The 17,039-nt window shown below is 32.0% G+C and overlaps 1 protein-coding gene across 50 annotated transcripts in view; it reads right to left on the reverse strand.

Annotated features, from left to right (window-relative positions):
- The window catches only part of ptprt (protein tyrosine phosphatase receptor type T), a 519,289-nt gene that overhangs the window by 181,329 nt on the left and 320,921 nt on the right, over window positions 1-17,039 (reverse strand). For all 50 annotated transcript variants that reach the window (XM_073954669.1, XM_073954668.1, XM_073954667.1 and 47 more), the window contains 3 exons: window positions 15,983-16,184; window positions 13,234-13,336; window positions 5,916-6,189 (listed from right to left, as the gene is read on the reverse strand). In XM_073954669.1, the coding sequence (XP_073810770.1) occupies window positions 5,916-6,189; window positions 13,234-13,336; window positions 15,983-16,184 (579 nt within the window). The remainder of the gene's footprint in view (window positions 1-5,915; window positions 6,190-13,233; window positions 13,337-15,982; window positions 16,185-17,039) is intronic.

The raw sequence follows: 17,039 nt of genomic DNA on the forward strand, positions 1-17,039 counted from the left end.
TATTTATATACAAAATTAATAATAATAATAATAATAATAATAATAGTAGTAGATTAGTAATAATTATTAGTAATAATTATAAGAAGAATTATTATTATTTATTTTTTATTTCTATTATTATTAATTATTTGTATTTCTGTTTCATTATTATTATTATTATTATTAGTATTATTATTATTATTATTATTATTATTATTATTATTATTGTCTTTCATCTAAAGGTGAAATCAAATAAACAAAATAAAAATGTTATATAATAAAACGTTAAAATATTTATATACAAAACATAATAATAATAATAATAATAATAATAATAATAAATAATAATAGTCATCACCATCATCATCATCAAACAAACTAAAATAACAACAACATATTAATTATTATTTTTTCTATTATTGTTATTATTATTAAGAAATAATAATTTATTAAATAATATTTTTCTATTATTATTATTATTATTATTATTTTATTATTATTATTATTATTATTGTTGTTGTTTTTTATTATTGTTATTATTTTATTGCATTATTATATTATTATTATTATTATTATGTAAATGTCTCAAAATCATAAAAATAAAAAATGCTATGCATTAAAATATTTAGAAAAATAACTTCTTATTAAAACTGAATAAGAACAACAAAAACAACAACATTATAATGTAATAACAACAATAGTTTTTCTTATTATTGTTCTTATTCATTATCTTCTTTTTGATTTTATAATTTTACAAAATAATAATAAAATTATGTCTTGCACCTAGAGGTGAAATAAAATAAATTAAAACAAAACAAAACAAAACATACAAGGCTCAAATGATAAGGAGAACTTGAAATGGACACTATTACAATTTCTAATATAAATTATTGCTGTTGTTGTTATAGAAAACATTAAGCGATTTAGCAGAGAAGTCAAATCTATTTTTCTGGAAGTTTTAAAAACTCATCTTATCTGTCAGTTTGAGTTAGAAATAGTGCAGAATCTTAAATACATCATTTATGTGAAGCACTAACTAACCAGTCAGCACTTGACTTCACATGCGTTCGCTTGCTCGTTTTAGCTATTATTATATATAGTTGTCCAACAACACACTCCTGATTTCACCTTTGACACGTTTAAATGCAAGCTGTGTTTGTTCCTATTAGAGCTACACATCAATGGAAACAAAGAGCTACAAACTGCTCCTTTTTACCTGCCACGCAGTGAAGACACGACGTGCTTTGCGGGCTCCGTTTTGCTAAAAGCTGCATGTGTCTGTTTCAATTTCTGTCTTGTGTGGGTTCAGCCACTTAAACGAGTGAGTGGCTCTTCACAACTCCGTATCCCTCTTCCAGAACAAAAGACGCCTGCAGCGGCAATTACTTGCTCTTTTAGCCTGAGCGTCTGCGGTCCCGTTCACAAACACACCGGAGGGACAAAACCAAGCAGAAGAATCCTAATTTAGCTTCAAACAATATTGAGACCACTATTAACCTGACCGGACCCTCCCTCCGTTGCCATCTTTGCCAAAGACTGATGAGCAATTCCAGCATTAACGATGTGACATCTGCAGTAAAAACTCAAAAGAAAGCATAGATTAACATTACACTCACCGGCCACTTTATTAGGTACACCTGTCCAAATGGTCGTTAATGCAATTTTCTAATAGCCAATAATGTAGACATGGTCAGGACGATCTGCTGCAGTTAAACCAAGCATCAGAATGGGGAAGAAAGGTGATTTAAGTGACTTTGAATGTGGCATGATTGTTGGTGCCAGACGGGCAGGCCTAAGTATTTCCGAAACTACTGATCTACTGGGATTGTCACGCACAACCATCTCTAGGGTTTACAGAGAATGGTCTGAAAAACAGAAAATATCAGGAGAAAGATCAAGACACAACAACGTTTCTGGATTTAAAGGTGGTGTGTGTCGTTTTCTCCCCATGTTGACTGGAGAATGGAGTCTTTTGGAAGAAATCAAGCTAGATAAGAAAGAGTATTTTAACACCCCCAGAAGTACACACTTCATCTTTAATCATATGCAAAGGTCTTTAAAAGTCATGCTGGCATTTGCCTCACATGAGAAGTGATGATGATTTGTGAATTTAATGTGGACTACAGTTAGCCTGCTTATGCTGATATTATGGAGCAAAGATAGTTCATTAGAGAGCAATGCACCGCATTCTGTTACTCATTAGGAATTGTGTATGTGCACACTGAAGTGACAATTAAAATGACATGACTTTCTGAATGTCTTTGCTATTTACACTGGTGGAAAAGCAATTTAAAGAAAGTGTCAAAAAAAGAATTCTTGAAAGAGGAGAAAAACAATTAGAACTATACAGATATTTAAAATAATTACTTCAAATAAAAAAGATAACCAAATTGATAAAACGTTAATATTAAAATAAAAAACAGAAAATGTAAAAATAAAATGTATTTTAAACTTTTAAAATTACAATAGTTACTGAAAAATCATAAAATAATACTGAGCAACATTTTGAATTAAACAGGATATATGAACAGAAATTTCACAATATTTTAAGAAAATATTTATATTTTACTGTAATAACTGTAAAATATTTTTCTTTATTATTTCACATTCCAAATAAAACTGAAAACTAAATAAACTGCAATGTGAAGAACAACTGCACTTCTTATTCTTATTATAATTCCTAAAAATTTTTTTCAATAAATAAATAAAATAAAATAATAATAACAATAATTATAATTTATTTATTTATTTATTTATTTATTTCATTTATTTATTTTAAATGTTTCTCTTTTAGTCTAAATGCTTTTGTGGCCACTGTACTGTATACAGCCATGGTATTATTTTGTAATTTTTTAAATCATAAATATAATTTCAAATCTTTGCAATGTTTTTCGATTTTACTGCAATAAATGTAAATTTATTGCATCCAAAATAAAACTGGAATAAAACTAAATAAACGGCATGGATGATGATGACGATGATGATGATGATTATTATTTTTTTTATTATTATCATTATTATTATTATTATTATTATTATTATTATTATTATTTATTTTAAGTGTTGCTTTGTTGTCTACATTCTTTTAGTGGCCACGGTATACAGTCGTGATATCATTTAGTATTTTTTTTTTACCTATAAACATCATTAACAATCTCTACCAAATGCATCAAATCAACACATGACTCACTAATGACAACTGCTACATCAAGTCGGTTTGAATAACCATCACTATGACAGGTAATCTCAGCACTGAATCGCATTGTGAATTTATTTGTCACTTTCCCTCGTGGAAATAATAAAAAAAAAAATCAAATGGCACACATTTGCAACGAGTGCCCCTGGAACAAGGTAAGTTGATAACAAATCTGAACTACCAACCTAAATCCATATTTTATGCATGAATCTCCAATCAAATTATCTGGGTCACGGTCTGAGGTTGTTTTTGAGTGCTTTTCTCCAGCCGCCCGAGACTGAGAGATTGAATTGAATCAAATCCAATCAAATTGGAAAGCACATACTTCAAAACACAGAGCAATGCAGCAGCAGGCCCATCTACAACCTTTACCGACACTCAAATAATGATATGGGAAACATACATCTAAATATGTACTAATATACTCAGTTTCTAAAGTAGCCTTGTGGTTTATTAATATGATTCATAGTAGAGGCCATGTTTTTTTGTGAACTACACCTTTTTTTTTTCTTTTAGCTTCTAGAAACTACTATCAAACTTTTCCCCACAACGGAAACACCTCTCAACTGATGATTTGTTGATGCAAAATTTCACAGGACACAGTTATTGACGAATTAAATTCATTAAATAAATTGTACATTTTCCACCATTACTACACCGTAAAACCCCCAAAATGAAGGTAACTCAAACCATTTGAGGAAACTGATTGCAATAAATAACAAGTTCAAAAACTAATCCTATTAAATGCTGTGAACTTAATCCATTTGGGTAAATGAAACAATTTGAATACAGTAAAACCCAATAAATAAAGAGAACTCAAACCAACTGAGTACTGTAAAACCCAATAAGTTAAGACAACTTTGAGGAAACCGATTGCTGCAAACCATTTGATTTAAAAAACTAATCTGAGTACTGTGAACTTACTTCATTTAAGTTGAAGTAATGAGGTATTTAATTAACCTATTACCTTAAACACAGAGTTTAAAACACTTTTCAAATGAGTAAAATTAACTCCGTCAATTTTGAGTTAAGTACACTCATTTGATTGATAAAGTTGACTGCTGGGTTTTACAGTGTATAATTTTTTAGATTTGTTCATTTTTTATGATTATTTTATATATTGAATGATTATTGATTGATATATAAATTGAATATTTTGATTACATTTATAAAATTTGATAATATTTAATTAATTTTATATAAATATTTGGATATGTGAATGGCTCCTACATTTCTTAATAAGGCCATAGTTCATAAAAACAACGTTTTGATTTAAAATGAATATCATACATAGAACTATTTTTCTAATTATGATTCCTATTATTTTAATTCGATTTGGTTTTCTATCTAAAAAACTGTACCGTATCAAGATAAAAATATTGAAAAAATTATTAATTAAAATGGGGGAAATACTGTACAATACAAGTAAAACTTAATATTTTATTTGTTTTTAAATACCAACAAATTTTATCATAGGTATTTAAATTACTATTGTTAATATCTAGAAATATTAAACAGAATTAAATAAAAAATGAGCAAATATGAAACAAAAATAAATTAGAAGTAGTGTATATGCGGCACGATCACTAGCAATCTAAAACACCATAGATCGCTAGGAAACACTCACAAGTGTCAACGGACTACAAATCCACAATTTTTATGGACTACAACTCCATAAATGCACTCGGAACACACATACACGTTCCAGATCCTGACTGATTACACTCTCTCCTACAGTGAAGGGAGACTCACTAAGTTGCAGTGACAGATCAATGTAATATTCTATTGTCCAGTGGGCCTGGTGTAATGGCATTGTGGAGTACAATGGTTCAGATATGGTGGATTTGTAGTCCGTTAACGCTTGTGAGTGTTTTCCAGTGATCTATGGTGTTTTAGTTCGCTGATGATCGTGACAATATGGTTAGACCCAAACTGCATTTTGTTGCCTTGTACATGTGTAATGACAATAAGGTTGAATCTAATCTAATCTAAAAATCAGATTTGAACATTAACTATAGTTACAATATATATATATATATTGTTGAAGTCAGAATTATTAGCCCCCTTTTGTATTTTTCTTCTTTTTTAAATATTTCCCAAATGATGTTTAACAGAGCAAGGACTTTCACAGTATGTCTGGTGATATTCTTTTCTTCTGGAAAAAGTATTTTTTGTTTTATTTCGGCTAGAATAAAACCAGTTTTTAATTTTTTTTAAATAATTTTAAGGTCAAAATTATTAGCCTCTTTTAGCTATTTTTTTTTCGTTAGTCTACAGAACAAACCATCATTATACAATAACTTGCCTAACTACCCTAACCTGCCTAGTTACCCTAATTAGCCTAGTTAAGCCTTTACATATCACTTTAAGCTGTATAGTGGTGTCTTGAAAAATATCTAGTAAAATATTACTTACTGTCATCATGGCAAAGATAAAATAATTACATTAATAGAGATGAGTTATTAAAATTATTACGTTTAGAAATGTTTTGAAAAAATCTCCTCTCCGTTAAACAGAAATTGGGGAGAAAAATAAACAGGGAGCCTAAAATTCAGAGGGTTTAATAATTCTGACTTCAACTGTATATGTTAAAATAAAATGTATTGTTTCAATCTGTATGATTCTTAGATCAAATATAACACAGCCAAATTCCTGTAGATCAACTAATCAATACTCAAGCATCAACAATTATCAAGAACAATGCACTGGAAACAAAATAAAGACAAAATGAAGTACTCACCCCGTTGGCTTTGCTCAGGGCCTGAAAGTAAATGCTGTAGCTTTTGGCAGGTGACAGTGGAGCATTCCAGTAGCCATTATAAGTCTTGTTGTCCCCTATAGTAAAGGGCTGAACTACAGCAAGGCTAACCGGAGGGAGTTCAGCTGCGAAATAGTGAGGAGAATCCAAGATTGAAGCATTTCTGAAGCTCACGGGAACAGGGAAACACTCCAGAACATCAGTGGCTCGCCGGACTTTCTGCTTCCGCTCCTCCTGAACCACCACTTGATAAGAACTAGAGAAAAAAATCCATAAGAATTAAATACTACAAATGCAGTGATACTACTGTTTATTTCTAGTAGTGCTTGGCAAATAATAATCGCAATTAATCACATCCAGAATAAACTTTTATTAATAATGTATATGCGTGTGTGTTATATATATATATATATATATATATATATATATATATATATATATATATATATATATATATATAAAATATGTTTTATTTGAGCAATATCACACGAGTAGCAGTGTGCTATGGCTGTATATCAGCACGAGTGAGAGGCTTGCATTGGTATGATATTGCGTTTATACAACAGTTCGACGAAAATCAAAAGAAAATCAAACACAGAGTCTAAAACCCTTTTGTATTAGGAGCTACTTTCTTCCGCCATTCATTCACATCTGCAGCTGACGTCAGAACAGCAGAAGCCGTTACTAATTCACCAACGTCACTTTAGAGCTAGTATTTGAATGATTCTCTATAGTGTAATGTGAAGCGGTTCTTCTGGTGTGAGACCCCCTTAAGGTGATGACAAAACATTCAATTTTGCTCACATTTTAAGATTATAAGGCTGAACGTGACATGAAATGCCATCCGTCTACAGAGATTTCTCATCAGACTGCTGTTGTGTTTGCGATAAGGAGGGACAAGGCTGAATCCAGCTTCTTATTCGCAGCTTCTTATTGACTATCCGGTCCACCTTAAAAACCATGAGGCTTCCGTTTTTTCAGCTTTTTATTCGCGCTCAAGAGAACACACTGAGCAAGGGCTTATTATGCGGTTCTGGCGCCTACTTGTGGATAGACAACGTCAACCATCTTTGGCCGCCGACGAGCTGTCTCTCTGAAATTGTAAATATTTTAAAATAGGCACTATTCTTACAAAGAAACTGCATAGTTGCAATCTAAACAACTACATTCTCGACTAAAAAAGCCTCAAAAGTACATTTTGTTGTCTGACAACAATAATATTTGTCAAACTGTAGCCTGCTTGTTGCCTGTTGTATGTGGGTGGAGTAATACACAGAGGTGAAGGGCGAAGAGGCCTTTGTGTGATGTTACTGACAAAATATTGCACAGCTATCAGCCAATCAGATTTAAGAACCAGACAGAAGAATTGTAACATTTTTTGAAATATCTTCTTTTGTGTTGCATTGCATTGACCAAAAAGGAAATTCATAAAGGTATGAAACCACTTGAGGGAGAATAAATGATGGGTAAATTTCCTTTTTGGGTGAACTATCCCTTTAAGCACATGCTTTAGTCACTGCAGTGCCTCTAGATTTGAGACCTATCTTCAGCTGGTGAAGGCATATCTGAAGAGAGAGAGAGAGAGAGAGAAAGAGAGAGAGAGAGAGAGAAAGAGAGAGAGAGAGAGAGAGAGAGAGAGAGAGAGAGAGAGAGGGAGAGAGAGAGAGAGAGAGAGAGAAGGAGTAGAGCCCGAGGCAATTTAACAAGCCATTAAAACCATCAAGAAAACTCTTCCTCTAGTTTTCCAAGAATCACACAAGGCCTTGTCAACCATCAAGATTTCTCGAACGAACAACTAGCTGCTAAACATCTCTATTAAACTCTCTGCTTCTATTAAACCTGCATGAGACCCCAAAATCCCTGGCTTTCCCTCATAAGAGAAGGCAGGCGATGCGGTGGAGAGCCAGCAGAGGGAAATCTCTACTCTGGTAATTAGCCGGAGGGAGGTGCGGATTTGTGGAGCTTTTTTTGAAAGTACTCGTCATGAGGAAGGGATTGGAGAGGGGCATCTGTGTGTTTCAGTACACGCTGAATGGATAAGGACATCTTTTGAGCTCCCCTTGCTAATAGTACTTGTTTGCAATTATGTGGTCTTACGCCAAGAACATACTTCCCAATTATGTGCAATTAGGGAAATGTATGTTTCGCTGAAAAAAAAGACGTGGCAAATTATCCTAGCCTCTAATCTGGCATCTTTCATAAGGGATAATTTCCCATGACCAAAGAGGCCTGCCTGCTTTTCTCTTTCAAACACACTGGATCTCCATTTCAAACTAATGGCTTTAAGTGCACGCTGGAAGTCGTGAATCTGCTGTAACCCCCGGTCGAAAGCTTCTGTAATTATTAACAATTTTCAGTTGCGTGTTGTTCGCAAAGACGCATATGGATTGCCAGAGTCATATGCGGTATATAGGGCATGCAAACAATGCCTTTCATAAAACGTGAGTCAGCTTTGTAAGGCTTTGGTTTTTCTGTAAAAATATATTGAACAAATATTATATTATATTATATTATATTATATTATATTATATTATATTATATTATATTATATTATATTATATTATATTATATTATATTATATTATATTATATTATATTATTTATATTATTTAAATGGCACATTTCGTGCACAATGTTAATTTAAAGTGCTTAACATAAACAAGAATAAAAAAAAAAACAAATAACATAAAAAAACAAAGAATTAAGATGATAAAAACAAAAACAAATAAAAAACTAGCTCGCAAAAAATAGGGGGTTTCAGACAAAGCTCGGTGTAGCAGAAAAACGGTGCATCGTAGAGAAAACCCAAGTTACTCACTTTTGTTTGGGCTGACCCAAGGATTACAAATATGTAAAGTTTTTGTGTCTACAACAAACGATTTTCGAATGCGGGTCAAAATACTTTTTTTTGTTTTGTTTTGTTTTTAGCACTATAGGCGCTGATTTGGACATGTCTTTGGATCTGAGTAGATGTGAGGACTACTAGGTAATCATGGCAGAAGTAAAACAATAATAATAATAATAATAATAATAATAATAATAATAATCCCACAAAAACAACAGGGTTTCAGTGCATCGTGCTCAAACCCCTAATAAAATTGTTGAAACAGGTTTAAAAGAAATATAAAAAGACACAAATAGCGCAATCTGTGTCAATAATAAAATGATTTATAATATAATATAATATAATATAACATAATATAATATAATATAATATAATATAATATAATATAATATAATATAATATAATATAATATAATATAATATAATAGATAATAAAATATAATTATATAATATATTACTTTTAATAAAGTTCTTCGTCTTGCCAATCGCAAACACAACTAAGAATTCTGAAAGCAACCAAATAACTGATAATTACACTGATGGGCTCCTATTGCCCATCAACTGTGCTGTTCTTCCAACTCAGCAGCGACTTGCAATTTGTAGAATTTGCCAAAATCTGTTGCACATTCACAGACTGGTTTTCCACACAGAGAAAGGCTCTGTTTGCTTGCCAAAACATAGCCAAATGGACCAGGATCCCCTCGAAGGCTTAGCATACAAATGACGCTTATTTGAATGACTGCATTTAAAAACCCTCAGGACGGCGAGTGAATCAACAGTAATGCACTTCTTCATTCAGACGATGCACTGGAACCCTCTTGGAGGATTGGAGAGAGGGATTGTGGTGTATTTGTGTATTTAGGGTGCATTGTAATTTAGTGTATTCTTGCCTTTATCTGCAGATTTGGTCAAAATATATGATAAGAATGTGAACTTATATTATTGCAGGGTTTGGTGTGAAACAATTTTTAATCAGATGTTTCTCATTAACCCCTTCAGACCAAAAAAGTGAAGAAGTATACATTTAAGGTTTACAACTTAAGGTTTATTAAATGAGAATAAATAAAAAATAATCAACAAGTCTTAATATTTTTATTTTATTTTTTTGCCAATTTCAATGAAGGTAAAACCTGTCGTACTGCAAAAACAATATAAAAAACATGAAATTTCAAATAATATAAATTGTTGGTCTTTATGTCAAGTTTATCAAGGAATGCACTTTAGTCGACTAGCTTGTCTACTGGCTTGTATGACCAGCACGCTTTGTTGCATCACAACCCTTTAATACACGGAGGGGATTCAATTCGGACCGTCTCTATTTCGTATTGCAAGACCATGAGTAAAGGATTTAAATGGTGGATTTCCTTCATTGATAAATGCATAAACCTTGTAAATCAACAGTTTAGTTGTCTGTATTTTTGTTTTTTAAAAATACAGGTGGAAATAAAATCGAAGGCAAAATATTCAATGATTTCCTGCGTGACTCTGCTGTCATGACATCCATTGAAAATACGAGGCTTCATATGATCAAGTGACTAATCACAGTGCCAGCAAAGGTCTGCGACTCGGTGCCAGGCGAAAGTATAAATCAGCCTTAACGCACTGCAGCAAAATGATCATTTGAATGGATGAAGATGTCAGACTCATGGGAGAAAAAAAACTTGATGAAGAGAATCAAGAGTTCAAAGTTGAATGGACAAATAAGTATTTATTTATTTTGCCACAGGCCAGCACAAAGCCATTCTGCTTAATTTGTAATGAGACAAATGAGGAGTTGTAAAGAGTGGAAATGTGAGACACAGACTTTGTGAATGGCAGTTTCCACAAAAGACAGATATAGAAACGCAAAACTACAACACCTAAAGTTTTCATTACACATCTTTTGTATTTTTCACTTTTTTTTTGGAGAGGAGAGAGGTCTGGATGCAGACCTGGTGCAGTTGGCCTGTAAGCAATGCTTTTTAATGCCCACCCCTAACCCTACACCTCTAGTGACGTCACTAGCTCCATAGCATCCAGATACTATTGGCCTACCCTTTGTTGTGTTTTGTACAAAAAATGCACTCATGTTAGTGGTTTGGTCACATTTACATTGTATTTAATGTGTTTTGAATGCAAATGGCACTTTATTTAAACAAAATTAAATAGTGTTGACTTGTGATGCATGTTATGGATGTTTATTAAAAACAAGTTATGTAATATCAATTGTTCTGGACATTTTACCCTAATAAAAACTCAGATTTGCACCTTTTATTGTAGACATTGAGAACCACTGATGTACATTATTAGTTTGTCTATTAAAAGTGTCCTAATTTAAAGCTTGCAATTTTATAATCATTTTTTTATTTTTAGTAAATGCAATACTTCTTTTCTTCTATACAATCTATGGAATATTGTCAAATATATCAATACATGTGAATAAAATCTGCTGCCATGCTTCTCTTCAGTGTAGCGCAGAGCTGTACTGCCAGCAGGCTTCAAAATAGATAAAAACATGACCTGACATGAGGTTCATGAGGCTCATTGGGTAAATGTGCCCTGGTGTACAATTTTGAGAACCAAGAAATATGTGCTCATTCGGGTACATATGGTTGCATTATATGTGTAAAACGAACCATACAGGGCAGTATCGCTGACTGTTTACCTCCATATTTTTCTTTGGCGAGACTGTTTTGTTCAATAACTCACCGCAAAAAGCACTAGAAAGCACTAGAAATTGATGTTTAAAAAGCTTTGCACATTTTATCGCTTCCTGTAACACAAGCTTGAAAGAATGTTCTTTGCAAGTTTAAAATTACATATTTGTCTGTTTATAAATGTTCTATAGATTGCAATGGTTGGGTTCTGGAAGTAAAAAAGGTGATTTTTAATAAAGAAAACTGATCAACTTTTAAAGCCAGACTTTTCAGCAGATCCATTGAATGAGGAGTTGAGGAAACAATGTTACTACAAACTAAAAACTACAACTAAAACTTTTTTTTTTGACCAATTGTAATGCTTCTCTTCAGTGTAGTGCAGAGCTGTACTGCTATTTGACAGGATGACAAACTGTCCAATATCATAGACAGGAGGCTTTAAAATAGATGAAAACATGACCTAACATCAGGTTGAGAAAAATTTTCACTGACTAAAAGATCTATTTCTTAAGTAAAATAGCAAATAGTTTGATATACTTTGAAATATAACCTATATATATATATATATATATATATATATATATATATATATATATATATATATATATATATATATTTTTTTTTTTTTTTTTTTTTTTTTTTGACTGTTAAATGCATACACATTATCAATGAAAAATCCAACAATAGCTCATTGGGTAAATGTGCCCTGGTGTACATTTTTGAGAACCAAGAAATATGTGCTCATGGGTACATATGGTTGCATGATATGTGTAAAACGAACAATATGGGGCAGTATCGCTGACTGTTTACCTTCGTATTTTCTCCGGCGTGACTGTTTTGCTCAATAACTAGGGCCAGACGGAATCTGCGGATGTTTTTTGCCATTTCTGCTAAGAATTTGGTAAAAGTCTGCGGATTTCTGCGGAATTATTTTGGGAGTATCATAACTAAAATCTTAATACATGAAATAAAAAATAATATCTTTTTGACTTTTATTTAATGTTTAAAACGCAAATCCAATTAGATCCACTTTATTTGGTAAATAAAGCAAGTTTGTCATATGACACATCTAGTAATAGACAGAAAATAATACTGTACAAACTGCATTTTAAAAAAGTAGATTAACAGTTTTACATTAGTCAATAATATTACTGAAATTAATAAAAAAAACGAACAAATATAGATTTACACACATTTACTCAAGTCAACAGAATAAATGATGGGCTAAAAATCTGCAGAATTCTGCACGCGCAGATTCCAGGTGGGCCTATCAATAACTCACCGCAAATGGCACTATAATTAGGAAGCAGAGCGGAGCTGACTGGGGTTCATGTCAGACGAAGGACGGTTCAAGAAACCAGGAAAAACTAAACAAAAGAAGCAGCATGAGGTTTTGGTAGAAGCATGGAGCTGCAATGGATTTTCTCTTCTAGTCTGCTTTTAAAAACACTATCGGTTGGGATTAGAGAAGGTGGTGTGTGGGCCAGTCGATATTAAACTGATATATCATGCATAACGACAAGCCGACCGACCTCTTTCACGGACGAGAACAAAAAAAAAACGTTAATATGCGCAACAAACGTATACAGCGACCTCTAGTGGATTTACGAAAAATGGCATGCATGACAAAATATGCCGCAGTAACATATTTGAGACGGTCAAAAAATGTACACTGCGCCCTCTAGTGGACTTGAGAAAACAAAAACTGCAAGAAAACGTAGTCCAGGCTACATATTTTTTTGGTTCTCAAAAATGTAGTCCTGGACACTTATTCCCTATGAGCCTGGATTGGAAAAAGCAATAAGTGACAGACAGACTCACCTGACTGGTGCTCCTCGTGATTGAGCGGGTTTTAAGAGGACGGTGATGGTCGTGTCTGTCTCATTGAGAGGAGAGTCAGTCTCATATTCAGGCATGGATGGAGCTGCAGACACAGATTCATGTTAAAGGACACATACTATGAGGATATAAAGAAAGCACGTACTGTAAAGCTCAGCAGACCTCATTTCAAGTGACAAGGACAAACGGATGAGAAATTGATGTTATAAAAGCTTTGCACATTTCATCGCTTTCTGTAATGCAAGCATGAATGAAAGTTCTTTGCAAGTATAAAATTACAAATTTTTCTGCGATAATAAATGTTATATAGTGTGCAACGGTTGGGTTCTAGAAGTAAAGAAAGTGATTTTTAATAAAGAAAACTGATCAACTTTTAAAGCCAGACTTTTCAGCAGATCAATTGTATGAGGATTTGAGGAATCAATGTTCACCCACAACAAACAAAACTTTTTTTTTTTTTTAGCACTTGTTATTTAAAAAAATCTAATAGAATTTTTTTCATAGCTATGTACAGTCAAAGAAAATTATTTGCCTACCTATGATAATATATATATATATATATATATATATATATATATATATATATATATATATATATATATATATATATATATATATATATATATATATATATATATATATATATATATATAGTTGAAGTCAGAATTATTAGCGCCCCTGTTTATTTTTTCCCCAATTTCTGTTTAATGGAGGGAAGATTGTTTCAGCACATTTTTAAGCATAATAGTTTTAAAAACTTATTTCTAATAACTGCTTTATTTTATCTTTGCCATGATGACAGTAAATAATATTTTACTTGATATTTTTCAAGACACTTCTATACAGCTTAAAGTGACATTTAAAGGCTTAACTAGGTTAATTAGGTGAACTACACAGGTTAGGGTAATTAGGCAAGTTATTGTAAAATGATGGTTTGTTGTGTAGACAATTGAAAAAAAAAAATTAGCTTAAAGGGGCTAATAATCTTGTCCCAAAAATGTTTTTTTTTTTTTAATTCATAACCATTTTTATTCTAGCCAAAGTAAAACAAAAAAGACTTTTTCCGACTTCAACTCTATATATATATATATATATATATATATATATATATATATATATAGATATATATAGATAGATAGATACAGATGTATATATACAAAAATTGGGAAAAAATTATAAAACAATCCGAATTTTCATTCATTTATTTTCTTTTCGGCTTAGTCCCTTTATTAATCGGGGGTCACCACAGCGGAATGAGCCGCCAACTTATCCAGCATACGTTTTTACACAGCGGATGCCTTTCCAGCTGCAACCCATCTGGAAACATCCTCACACACAGTCATTCACACTCTACGGCCAATTTAGCTTACCCAATTCACCTGTACCGGATGTGTACTGTGGGGGAAACCAGAGCACCTGAAGGAAACCCACGCGACCGCAGGGAGAACATGCAAACTCCACACAGAAACGTCAACTGACCCAGCTGAGGCTCGAACCAGCAACTTTCTTGCTGTGAGGCGACAGCACTACCTACAGCGCCACAGCGTCGCCATAATTCAAATTTAACAGATTTAATTAAATTTAAATCTAAATTAAATCTAAAATTAAAATTTAATTCTGATTTCAACTATGTATCACATCATTCAACATAAAACTTACTGTTTTAATAGATATAATAAACAACTTTATTGTAATAGGTTTATATTTTATTTGCTTTGTTTTAAAATACAATAGGAAGTGTCTATGTTTCACATACTTGTAATACATTTGCAGTATTTGTTGTGATTCTCCTCATAGCTGGCTGGTTTGGTTCCTAGCTAATAAAGCTTTAAGAAAGTTTTTGTCAATCCTTAGGGAAATAATGAATTGGGAAAAGCATATTGGAAAAGTAAACAGGCTTTAATGAATCCTACAATAAGTATTTTTTGCAGGGAAACACAATAAAATAGTGTTTTATTGCAATGATGTTGCAGATGCTGTAAATATCCAAGCTCAGATATCGCAACTTCCAGTCAAACGCATATAAAACTCTGTTTTAATATTATGCATATTTAATATTCATGTATTTGTAAAAACATTCCTTTCGCAGAATTTCCTCCTACGGAGAAAGCCCGGTGTTTTGAAGCCTGACTCGAAGGTCATTACTATGTAATCACACTGAAAATGTCACTCTCTCATTACAGTGTTTAGATTCAGTGAACAATACGCTTTTAATAAATGGTGTCTGGCGTGCAGCACAAATGCCACGTCATTATGAGACGCGACGAGCTGACAGCCGCAGGCCACAGAAATTGGGTTGAACTTGTGGAGGATGTTGTTTACGATTCATATTCTCATTATTCCATTCACTTTACATTAACTGTATCCCGACGATATTTATGCCAATAACACAACACACTAATGAGATTCTTGCTCCAGCAAAGCTTCTTTAAGATACGAGGAAAAAGTCAAAACGACAAAACTAATTATGCAAATTTGGGAAATGCAAGTGATAATTAGGCAAGCAATCAAATTAAGCTTATTTAACCTCGTCGGTTCATGTTCCCTGAAATAATTTCATACATTATCATCAGCCTGTCCGACGTCAATGCTCTATATCCATAAAGAACAAATGTCTGTCACATTAACTCGATTAAACTGGGACTTGAGGGTCTGTTTTGCTACAATTCTGTGTAATTATCATTAACGCTGTTGGAAAATACTCGATAACCTGAGTCTGCTGTTTCCTCACCTGCGATCTTGGTGGTGATACGGGTGGTCACAGGTGGGCCGAAGCCTTTGTTTGTGCTGGCTTTTAGAGTAAAGAAGTATGTGGTCCCTGGATACAACCCAACGAAGAGATGATGGGTCTCGTTTTGGAGTTTGAAGACCCGGCCTCGCTGTGTTGTCAAATCCGCAGTGGGATCCAGAGAGCTAAGAGCCTTATAGGCGATCTAACAACAGAGAAGAGAAGAAACCGTCAGATTTTTCAGGCAGCTTCAGTGCAATATTATTTAGAAACTACTGCAGTTGCATTGATTTTGTATAATGTCTTAATTTCTCTCTACAAAATACTACCTGATTATGTTTTTAAGATGGTTTTCAAGTTTTTTTATTAGATGACAACCTTGATTCCAGCTTTAAAAATATTGTAATATTGGCTAGATTCATGTTTATTGAAAAGATGGCTAATGTTGACCGGATTTTGAAAGATATCAAAATTTTGAACTCAACTATATTAAAAGAAGATTTTTGTAGATTATGCATGTTTGTTATATTATATTATAATATATTTATTATATTATATTATAATATATTATATTATATTATATTATATTATATTATATTATATTATATTATATTATATTTGTCTGAAGAGTCACTTCTAAATTATCTGAGGGCATATTATATTATATATTATATTATATTATATTATATTATATTATATTATATTATATTATATTATATTATATTATTATATTATTATATTATACTATTATACTATTATATATTTGTCTAAAAGGTCACTTCTAAACTATATGAGGGCATGTTATATTATATTATATTATATTATATTATATTATATTATATATTATATTATTGTATCATATAATATAATATAATATAATATAATATAATATAATATAATATAATATAATATAATATAACATAATATAATATAATATAATATTATATAATATTATATTATATTATATATTTGTCTATAGAGTCACTTCCAAACAATCTGAGGGCATCTGGGCTCTCTCAGAAAGGCGAAGGATCACAGGATTTATCAAACATGTAGATTT

This window comes from Danio rerio, chromosome 6 (assembly GCF_049306965.1).
Source record: "Danio rerio strain Tuebingen ecotype United States chromosome 6, GRCz12tu, whole genome shotgun sequence".
Lineage (NCBI taxonomy): Eukaryota > Metazoa > Chordata > Actinopteri > Cypriniformes > Danionidae > Danio > Danio rerio.